Genomic DNA, 12,213 nt, shown 5'->3' on the forward strand with positions numbered 1-12,213 from the left:
TCCCGGGGGAGACCCCCGGACCCCTCAAACACCAAATTCTCGCGTCTTCGGCGCTCGCAAATTCATCAAAATGCATCGTTAAACTCATCTTAGCCATTCTAAATCGTAATATTTTTTTTTCTCGTAGGAGATTGTCGCCCCCCCCCCCCCCCAAACACCAAAATATCGCACCTTTGGCGCTAGCATGGCAATTTGGCCACCCCCCTCCCCTATTACGTTTCTTTCTACGCCACTGAGATACGCTGTAAATGTATCGGCTATTACGCTTAATCAGGCCAATGTAACCGATAAAATATAAGTTGCCTCTTAGTGGTGTTATTACATCTATATCCATTAGCCGGATGAGATTTTCAGCGACCTCGATTCCGAACTCGAAGATGCACTCGGTACTTTCCGTTGTAAACATTCGATGCCGACAGATACAATTTCTTGTTGTGTTTGGCGATATTTTAACGTTGATAAACATTGCCAATAGTTCAAATTAAATGTTGTAATTTTGAAAACTTTCTAATTTCAGGTATAAGAACGTTTGTAGGAAGTCAAAACCCCTAAGAAATCTATGTAAATCTAATGATTTAGTAACTTTAATAAGAATATTCGACAGTTTGGTCTTCGCTTAATATCGGCGTCTAACGGAAATAAGTCAGAATGTTGTCGGGTATGTTAATCGAAGTGCACTTTTCTGCCATACAGATTTGTTTACGTTAGATGACGGGCCTTTCCCACTTGACAACCGTTGCTAGGGTAGGCGTGGTTAACGTCTGTCTGGCGATCCATCAATTACATCTAACCCCAAGATCATGAAACATTCATTAGTCGTAAACAGTCTTAAGTTCAGACTTAGCAAATCACAGTTGACATTACAAATGTTACATCATTTTTGATTGGCTAAACATAAACTCAAGTCTAAGTCTGTCACCAAAAAGTCATGTCATTATGTTTAATAGTGTATAGAGCATCTAGTAGGAGCGCTAGTTAGACCAGATTCGACCTTACAGAGACGTACATATTGGGTACTCTAGTAAACATAATGAAATCGTTATTAAACGACAAAATATGTACTTAACTCTGTGGACTTACTAAAATGATTTTTTGTGCTCGAAATGTCCTAGAATCAATGTTGCGGTAGCCATTTTTTAGGACTAAAATTTAATTTTGATAGTCAATCAGAATCGTCGAATTACATAGCTGTATGATTATATAATTAGCTGTTAACATTAACTTCAAAGATAACTAAACATTGATTCTAGGACATCCCGAACATAACTAGGGATATGGTATCTTTAATGTAATGAGTTTGGATGTAGCATATACTAAAGTGAGTGCCAAATGTTTTCTTGTATCTGTCAACACACCTTTGACCCCAAAATAAATCTACAGTTCTACAATTGTCGGCTTTGCAAGAGCAGTAGGCAGCTAACCATTAACAGGCGATCAGTCAGAGCTTTGAGTCTCCTATTATGGTTAGTGGTAGCGGTGTCCTAGACTTGGTCATAATTAGTACGCGGGCACTAAACCCCTAATTAAGCAATCAGAGTTGTTTCCCTTTTCCAGAGTGGCCACACCACTGTTCGGAATACCTCGTTTCCGGTCTGCACGGTGTAGAAGATTCAGCTCTGACTGCCAGTGGGTCACACAAGGATGACATACCAGGCGCCGACTTTTATCCGAAAAACGCCAGGCTCTATGGCGATAAGTCTGCCGGCTGGGAGTCGTCCGCCGCATGGTGTAGCAATGCATTAGACACGAATCAGTTTCTTCAGGTAAGTATGCATACAATATTATAAAGGAAGAACAAATTTTGTTCTTGTTTCAGAATTACAAATATACATAAAATTGAGGGTTTTTTTTATAAATAATAAATAGCTACGGCCCATAACAGGATTAATCACAAAAGATAGAATAAAAAAAAAATGCCGGATAATTTCAGAAAGCACAACCCACCTTCTAATTATGACATCCGTATCGCATATTCTTTACCGTCGTCATTTATTAAAAGGTTATTAAAACTTATTTTTTTTAAAATATATAAATTTGTGTTTTTGCTGCAGTGCATGGCAGCTCGTTTAATATGTCTCTCTGTGTCATTGATGTTAAAAAGGTATTGATGTGGAAAGCAATGGAAAACTCAATTTAATGCTTATTATATTATATTGCTGAATATTCTAATATTTAAGGTAGCTCCATACTTTTGGACAAACCCATATCATTTTTTTCGAACAGGTCTTATTTTCTTGCATTTTTCATGTAGATTTCAAATCTGTAAAGATAAATGGGTGTTCTCGAACTACTTTTTGAGATATTTGAGCTTGAAATATACCATCCATGCAAATTTGCTGGCCGAAAACAGAAAAAATCATAAAATTATGTTTTCTGTAATATTAGGGTGAATGTAGTCTCGATCCTGTTGATTTTTTGTCCTAAATTTCTAACGATAGAACGATATACAAAAATCTTGTATTTTTACAAATGCTAACTATTTTTTGTTATTTTCCAGGACCGTTTCTATACGTAATTATCATGTTTTGCCATATTTTCGCCCGTAAAAAAATCAATGAATAGGCCAAAAAGGAAATAAATACCCATGTCAATTTCACAATATTTGTATATGATATGCCCAAGATAATATATGTTTTAAATATCATATAAAAACATGGGGTCCTCGATCAAAATTTCACAATTTTGTAAGCTTGAAGTTTGTAACTCACAACCCTACCCCCATTTCATCCAGTGCTAAGATGGGTCATATTTGACTATTTTTTTAAAATCATGCCGCAAAAAACATTCCACATCAGTTCATATGTTTTTGTGATAGTATATCTGGTTTATGTCTGTTTGTTTTTATAATTTTCTCCAAATCCGTATGCGATTTTTTTAGAATTCCGGAATTTCGGTTCGGCCGGGTCCCCTCTTATCATTTATAGCGACAAACGGCACTTCCGGTGTTTGAAAATCCATTCCCATTTACGACAGTGAACGCAAAAACCTCAGAGATAGCATATGATTTTCACTTCACTGCTTCTATTTGATTTATTTAATGATTTTAAACATTCAATATAATATGTAGACAATTTTCACCTATTGAAAAAATATCCAAGTGTGATGTCGTGGCGTATCGGAAACCATTCTGGAATTCAAAGCAACCTCCGCAACTTCCGGTATAGCGTCATATGAATTGGCGCGATTTTCAAAAGTATGGACCTACCTTAAAGGGAAAATTCACTCTGGCCAATTCTTTTATATAACCAAGAAACAAAATATGGCATAAATGAATTGTTCTACATTTCTTATGAAAAATGTAACTTAAAATATTGACAAATTCAACGTCATTGTTTAGTATTTTAATTAATATCGTTGAAATATCAAATCGTTGATCAATACGATTAAACAGGTACAATATGGACGCTGTACCCATACCCAAGCCAAAGACACGCACGTTAAACAAATAAACTACATAACCACTGAGAAGGTGATAAAATTATTTTTAGGCAAGACAATTCACCTAATAAGTTAAACACACTACTGTCAGAGCGATTTGAGCAGTTCTAGACAAAAGTTGTTGCATTACTCTACGAGCAAGGGATAGGGTTCGGCATACAAGAAGTTCGACCACAGTGTGTAATGGAGGACAGCGAGCGAGTTTGAACATCTACACACATGTCACAACCATGGGCTTTTCAGGAATATCATAGTAAAACCGACTGGTCTAATTTCCATTAGAACTGGGTTTTTTTTCGATATATCTACAAATTGTAATGTTCTCTTAGACTGAATTGTCCCTTTAATTAATCAGGACTTAAACAATGAAAATGTGAATTTTTACTCTTTTTTACTATGAGCACAGAAATAATCGGATTAATTAACATACAACATGCAGCTGACCCCAAGATACATGTACCTCCATGCAAAATATTTTACTTGTCACTGAGTGGCCGTAAAACGGCCAAAGTGATACCCCTCCTTTGACTTTTCATGCAATGTCCCCTGTTTCTGTGTGGTAAATTACATACTCAATTGAAATGTAATGAATTTCTGTGTAAAAATCATATGTAAATACACACAAGCCCTTGGTTCCTCTAAATAGTTACCCTCTGAAACTTATCATTCAGCCCACTGCTCCTTTTGATTCTTGGCTGTATTAATGTCACCCTATGACCCATCGAAAGCTTCGTCCATCTTTGACCGAACTATTTTCTTTTAATTTGCAAGATTAATTTGCCATGCTAATTAAGAAATGAAATTAAATGAAAATATATACGAATAAGAACTTTTTAGAGAAGTGAGGGCAAACAATTTATAAAAAAAAAATATTAAAAAAAATTTGAAGAAGAAAAAAATATAAATCATTAAAAAATTATGATTTTTTTTTTAATTTATGAAAATATTTAATCTGAGCATCGAAAGAACAATACTTGTGAAAGCATTCATTTATAACACGTTTAAGGAGGGTTAGCCTTCTCTGTGCAGAAAATGGTTTATATGAAAGATACAACAGTACAACCGACAAGCCGATATTGACAATATATAAGGATGATTACGTTCGTAATTAAATATTAACAAATATTAGTGTGAGTTGTACTACAATAAATCAAAGCCCTTATCAGTTATTTACAACTGCATTGATTTTGATTTTCATTAATCCTCCTGGTCCGCTTGTGTCAATATACATAATTTTGTTTAACAAAATTATATTATCAATGCAAGCGTACTCTCTCATTATTGTTTTGTGAATATTTACAGTCGTGATATATACAAATAAATATATGATTTATACAAATATACAGTAACAGCCTATAGAATGAGTTTTTATTGTAGCCCTGTTCGATATAAGGCACTCAGCAGAAATCATTAAAAGTTTTGTAATACATGTATAATGTATTATTCAATATCTGAATCATTGACGTCCTTTTAACGTTAGATGAATTCTCAATCTGATTGAAATACAGATCCTTATAACCACTCCGTTCACTATAGGATCTGACTATATCCGATATGGGGTCACGTTCGGTTGACCTTTTACCACGTGTACTCCAGATCAAATACATTTTCTACACATTTCTACGTGAATTGTTAACGCCATTTCGTCCTAGTAAGCATACACATTTAGCATTGTTGTGCACTTTTGGGTGAGATGACTACGTACAAAATTGTACACGAAAATAATTCGGACAGCTTTTTCAAACTAGTTCGTCCCCAGTCAAGATTCTGGCAGTGGCAATTTGACTGGCCGTTTCCAAAGGTCATCCTGACGTGACCCGTAATGGGATGTTGTCAGATCCTCATATCAAACGTAGTGATAATAAGGAGCTGTATTTTAATTAGATTGAATGAATTCTGTAGATATCTGCAATCATGAACGCCCATTGTAGAGAACAATACCGGTAATGAACTCCGATTTGACTAATTAACCCCGATAAAATGTTAGTTACTTTGTATCCGTATTAATCAAATGAAAGTACATTTGTGATTTGTAAGACCATCTCTAACACAGGGGTACCAATATACGTCATTTTCAGCTTAAAATGTGAGAAGTGTAAAGATATTGGATATTGGTGTTGATAGACCAAATCTATACGTATGATCTGATTTCGTTCACACAATGCACGATTACCTCACCAATATCACACATTTGTCCTCGTCTGGCCCTATTAATGTTTATACAAGAACAAATTCTTGAATTAAAAAAATGATACATTTCCCTAATGATCCAATATTTATATTTATAAAATATCAGTATATGAAAAATATTATCTAGAATTGATATTTAATTCCTGACATGGAATGCTTTTCAGATCGAGTTTCCACAACTGACAGTGATTACTGCTGTGATGATACAAGGCCGTGGTGATGGGTTTGACCATTTTGTCAAAACATTCCATCTACTTCACAGTTCGAACGGTGCAACCTGGACAACGGTCACGGGACCTGACGGAAATGCCAAGGTAATTTTCTTTCTTACTTGTGTATATTTAGGCTTTAATTTCGTTTATTTAGTAATTAAGGGGTATTACTGTGATATTTATAACCAGCCTGATTTAAATACACATTCTTATTTTGTGTTTCAAAGACAACTTTAATGGATGCTTCTTACAAAATATGAGCAATATCCATTCATGATTTTCCGTTTAGAAAAATATGATCAAATTTTGATTCGCCGAACTATTTGTACAATGTTGTGAACTACACTGGAAGACATAAAAATAGATAAAAATAGATAAAAGATAAGTCACCTTCAACAAATTTTGGTTGGTCGATTCAACACAAACATACAATTCTGACATAAGTAAGTACCCACAACGCACATAACCTACTAAGAACCGGAACGTCTGAAAGAACATTTAGTCTAGTCAAACATCAAACCATTCGCTCTTTCATAATATCTTATTACACAATATTTACTTTATTATATTGGATTTATTCTGCAATACGCTCTTTATGACAAAAACTGTTGAGGGGGTATTGAGCATTACATCAACGCATCATGTACATTCTGTACTTATTTTATGGGATTGTTTCTGCAATACACTCTCTATGAAAAAGTATGCTGAGGGGATACAGATGTATTAAGCACTGCATCAATGGATCATTTAGTTTCAAAAATATCGTTTCACTAGTTTAAGAAAACAATTGTGTTAATTAGATATATAAAAATAGTTAATTTGTTGTAAGAGATACTTTCAGTAACATGTTTCCTTGTCCTGTAGGTGTTCCCCGGGAGTCCTCACGACGATATGGATGCAGTCGTAAGGACAAGCGTCACACCAAGTATAACAGCAAAGTTCATCCGCGTCAATCCCAGGAACTGGAACTTCCATATTTGTCTGCGATTCGACGTCAGTGGGTGCTACGTGCCTTTTAAAGGTATAACTATGGAAACATTTTAAGATCAATAAGAATGTACTCCAAAACCCTGAAGAAGAGCAAGAATATGTATTATAGTACGCCATCGTTTTCACCAGGGCTTCCCCTGCATTGTGATTTTTTTCAACTTTTAAGGCTAAAAGTATTGATGAATGGGGTGACTAAAGTAGAACATACCGTAAGTATGACTGATAGGTGAACAATAGGACTGATATGTCATGTGTCGTGGTGTGTGCTATCCATCTCAAGTGACCGAAAAAATCTTGTCCAATAGCGGATCTTTGAATTCTACGAGTGTGTTACGGATGTGCGTCTAAAGCGTCCGTGTATAAATCCATTCTTACCTCATGGTTTGACGTCAGTGGCTAATAACATAACGTCAGGATTATAGGAAGCATTAAAAAAGGGATTTTTTTTACACATTATGACGTTAATATTTTTCGAGATGTAGATTGTTGTAGTTATGTAATAAAAAGTAGCCAAGACTCGTAAACTAAAAAAAGGTGAATCGTGTCATAAAAAGTCTAATAGCTATGAACTGAATGGTTATTCTATATTCTATTTGTATCAGATATTGATATCATTTTAGGATACCGTCGCAGCAAACGATTCAGAATGGCATCTATTAGCAACACAGGGGCGTTGGCGCCATATCGTATCCTGCAGGCGGGCGTGTCAACTTTTGTCGATTGTGCACGTGCATGTACAGAGAACGACAGATGTGTGTCCTTTATCTGTCTCGGGATCACCTGTAATGGTTACAATCAGTATATCAACAGGTCGTTTGTCAGTCAGGAAACACCGTATTACTATAGTACAAGTAAGTATCGGTTGTAAATAAAAAAAATACTTTTACATTAGGTCTCATTATTAATGACATCAGTTTTCACATTCCAAATGGAAGTCGATTTTTAGAATATTGGCTCGTATCAAACTTACAATATAATCATCTGACTTATAACATTCCATGACAACTACATTCCAAGAAAACACATACGATATAGCTACCTCGCATGAACCATTGAACTTTAGGATGACTTCTACGAACATCAGGTGGTTACTTTTTTAGATTGCCGATTACAAATGTTTTCAATGTCCATATTTGAAGAGAAAAGATATGAGTGTTACTTTAATAATTTCTGCATTGGCATGGTTCCCATCCTGCTGAAGCGCTGTTCCTAAGATTACACGATAAAAATAGCATCGAATATATTATGAAAAGTATATCTCTCTTTTAAAGCACTGTTGATTCTGGATTACAATCAGCACTTTTTCTGCTTATATATTGAAAAAAAATGCCAAGACTAAAGTCTAAACAGCCATTTCATAGTAGAATCATACATTGGTAAAAGAGAATAAAATAACGATAAAATCAAATTAGATAAAATCAAATAGCAACAATAAAAGAAAATGATTTAATGATAAGACCATATAAACCAATGATAAATGTAAATCAAATATAAATGTCACCTGATCAAATAATGATGAAATCGATTGATATAATGATGATAGAAAATGATACCGTGACAAATGAAAATATAATAATGGTAGAAGCAAATGATACCATGACAAATGGAAATATAATAATGGTAAAAGCAAATGATATATTGGTCAAATCAAATCAAATATTGATAAAATGATACCACACATTGAAATGATCAAATCATATAATTATAACACCATATAATGAATTGCAAACATACATTTAAGTAATTTGTTTGAACCATACAGACAGCTATGGCGTTCTCTACTATTGACTCTAAAAGTGTCAATTTACATTAGTGCAAAAGCAAAGAGTTTGAAAATTGTATTTTAAAAGTACAACTACCCAAACTACATATGATAGTTTTGAATTGACAATCTACATGTAGTAGGCCCAATGTGTAACAGTTTTATACTGACGAAGTCATTTTCTTTTAAGTAAATACGGATAGGTTAATGTACGAATCGGATCATGATAGAAAAGGCATATACAAGGTGAACGAGATGCGACAAAACCGATCCAGCGCAGCGCAAGGATGTGAGCAGCAGTTTACCAGCCTGATCAAGATGTCTGCACCCCAAATGTCTTTTCTGCAGGCAGTTATTTCCAGCAATAAAGTCATGAGTGAGTCCTACATACCGAAATGCTGGTTATTTTCACGAGTCAAAATTTTCGCATTTTAGTCTAAAACGGAAAACAAAATTTTAGTGGTTTTAATACCTCATGGTTTATATTGTCGCGATCAAAGCATTGCTTCGCAAAATCATGAAAATAATCCTTCCAACGACGGTTATATGGCATTCGTTTGGTAGACATTTACACTGTAATCCTTATGAATCTTGTGCTAGTTGGTTCTCATTGCGGTTTGTTATGTTCTGAAAATCGTTTGGTTGAACCATGTACACTGTAAGCCTAACGAATCGCTTGCTAATTAATCAAATATTTACTCAAAGCGAAGTGTAGATCATCTGATCTATAGTCATCGAGCTTCGTTCGTCGTCGTCCGCCTTCCACATACTTACTTCTTCTTTTTAAAGTTTCCCCTATCGGATTTATCTGAAATAGTTCTGTGTTACTCTATTACTTTTGAAATCGTCGATGGCTGTCACGACAGCCGTCTTGAAAACACATTTTGAACTTTTTATAAAGTCATACTAGTGCAATTTAGCTGCATGATTCTAATATATCCTGATCCGTTATTGTTGGGGAAATCAAAGATGGCCACCATGAGCGACATCTTAAACACACTTTAACACGTGTCTAGCAGATGACCGGTCAAGTTACCCTTTTGTCGTGTTGTTTTACATTTAATGGGAATGAAAACTGGGTACATGAAACAAGAAGGTAAATTAAAACGGGAATATGTCGTTCAAATAAATAGTTCTAATCGTTTTTCAATCCTTTCCTTGCAGTACAAGACTACCGCTTCTACGTATCCGGCCATTACGAGACTGATTGGCGATATGACGACGGAACAGAAATCAGCGACCTCTCACTGTGGTCTCCCAGTCAGCCTGACCCCTCGGATGGCGCATGCGTCATGATGACACAGTCAGGACTATCCAGTGTTGACTGTTCGGAACTTCTCTTCTTCATATGTCATCACTGAGAGAATACAAAAGAAATCTGTTGAAATCCTTTTCCGTACAGAGAACAACCAACTAAATAATTTTACATAGACAACAATGTTAAATTTTGTTGAAGTTTTGTACTGTATTATTAAAACAAGAGATATTAGTCAGCTATTGTGTTCTATAATTAAAGTCTAGGTTATCATATGACACTAGATAGAAAAAAAAGTTTGGGTCCTTCTGCTCAAACTCTAACCAGGGTAGCTTCATTGAAATCAGGCGCATTTTGCACTAAAAAATCCTGAAATTCTAATATTTTTACCTTTTCATTATCAAAATTGAAATTTTGATAATAAATCTCAATATGAATTTCCAAATTCATATCATGGTTATCTAGGAATAATTACCTGTCAAACAATTTTACTATTGAAATTCATAATTAGCCAGCCAATCAGCGGCCGGGTTAAAATTCTATCCTGGACTCAATCTTGTATACACAAGGGCCATTTCGAAGGTCTTTTTATTTAGTTGGTTGTTCCCTACAATACCCTCAGTTTGATATTATGATAGACTGGTGTTCTTGATATCGCAAAGCCATGGTTTTTCTCCCAGCAAATAACTCGGAATTTGATTGGCTGAGAAGGATACAACATATTCTTTACTGGAAATAGTAGTTTTGATATGAGGCGTCCGCACGGAGATTCTGACGATGTCGTCATGGTTGATTGGGACGTTACTTTTAGCATGGCATAATCATACATGTCTGAAATAATAGATTCTAAATGGCCACACAGTTGTGAGGTGAATGTATAATGAATATGTTTCTCTGTACGCGTGTTATTTTTGGGAATGTCAATCAGAAGTTTCATTATGGGCGATATGGGTAAAGTACAAATAGATTGCATGGCGTTTCCCTCGTTGAGTATAAATACAGCCAGTAAACGAGAAGTGGAACTGGTCGTCTGTCTTGTAATATCTTTCTATCGATTGGCGACTCTTAAAGACATAAGTTTCCGAATGAACATCGCTCGGTGATGTGCCAAAGTACATCCATTGAATAGCCATCGTGTTTTGAGCAACGCGAACAAGCAGAAAGCCCAAAATTACAGACCCGTGAGTTTAACCAGTATTGTCGTAAAAATTTTGGAATCAATTTGCCGAAATCATATTATGGACTTTTTGGAAAATAATAAACTTCTATGTGAGGAACAGGTTGGTTTTCGATCAAAAAAATCTACATCATTGCAACTACTTGAAGTTCTAGATGATATCATAAGGGAACTAGACGAAGGCAACAATGTGGACATTGTATATTTAGACTTTCGAAAAGCATTTGACACTGTTCCACACAAACGTCTGCTGTCAAAAATTAAAGCTCTGGGAATTAATGGTAAAATGAACGCATGGATAAAGGCGTTTCTATCAGATAGAAAACAACGGGTTGTTTTAAACGGAACAACATCATCCTGGATGGAGTATCCCAAGGTAGCGTGCTCGGACCTGTTTTATTTTTTATATTTATCAACGACCTTCCAGAAACAACGTATTCCATAACGAAACTTTTCGCGGATGATACCAAAGTATATGGGAAAGCCAATAACATCGACGATTCGGAAAAAATACAAAGAGATCTCAATATTGGACGACTGGTCACAGAAATGGCAATTGAAATTTAATGCTGACAAATGTAAAGTTATGCATTTTGGAAATAACAACACAGAAACCGAGTACAGTATGTTGGGGAATAACGGACAAAGTATATTAAGTATTACACGCGAAGAAAAGGATTTAGGTGTGATATTTGATCCAACTCTCAAATTTAGCACACACGTATCAACTTGTGTCAAGAAAGCAAATCGACTTCTGGGGATGATTAGGAGAACGTTTGGTCCACTCGACAAAGACATGTTTCTGCCATTATATAAATCTCTCATTCGGCCACAGTTTGGAGTCCACTGCTACTTAAGGATATTCAGCAACTAGAAAATGTGCAACGTCGGGCCACCAAACTAGTAAAAGGACTTTCCGACTTAACCTATTCAAACCGATTACGTCAACTTGGATTATCATCTCTAGAGTACAGACGTAAAAGAGCTGATGTTTTACAAGTATTCAGAATTATTAATGAAATTGACATAATCAGTGATAGAGGCCGAAGCATGCTGACCAAACAAGACCATTACAGAACAAGGGGACACAATAAAAGATTACTGAAACCTCATACGAGACTTAACATTCGGAAACATTCATTTGCAATAAAAGTGATCAACGACTGGAACTCATTACCTTCAGAAATTG

General features: G+C 35.3%; 1 protein-coding gene across 1 annotated transcript; it reads left to right on the forward strand.

Annotated features, from left to right (window-relative positions):
* Nucleotides 1-6,731: 6,731 nt before the first annotated feature.
* On the forward strand, nt 6,732-11,853 carry LOC138307137 (uncharacterized). Its single transcript, XM_069247766.1, has 4 exons — nt 6,732-6,861; nt 7,451-7,681; nt 8,783-8,968; nt 9,757-11,853. The coding sequence occupies exons 1-4, from the start codon at nt 6,732-6,734 to the stop codon at nt 9,951-9,953; spliced, it is 744 nt and encodes a 247-aa protein (XP_069103867.1). The 3' UTR covers nt 9,954-11,853.
* Nucleotides 11,854-12,213: the final 360 nt, after the last annotated feature.

The sequence above is a fragment of the Argopecten irradians genome, chromosome 14 (assembly GCF_041381155.1).
Source record: "Argopecten irradians isolate NY chromosome 14, Ai_NY, whole genome shotgun sequence".
NCBI lineage: Eukaryota > Metazoa > Mollusca > Bivalvia > Pectinida > Pectinidae > Argopecten > Argopecten irradians.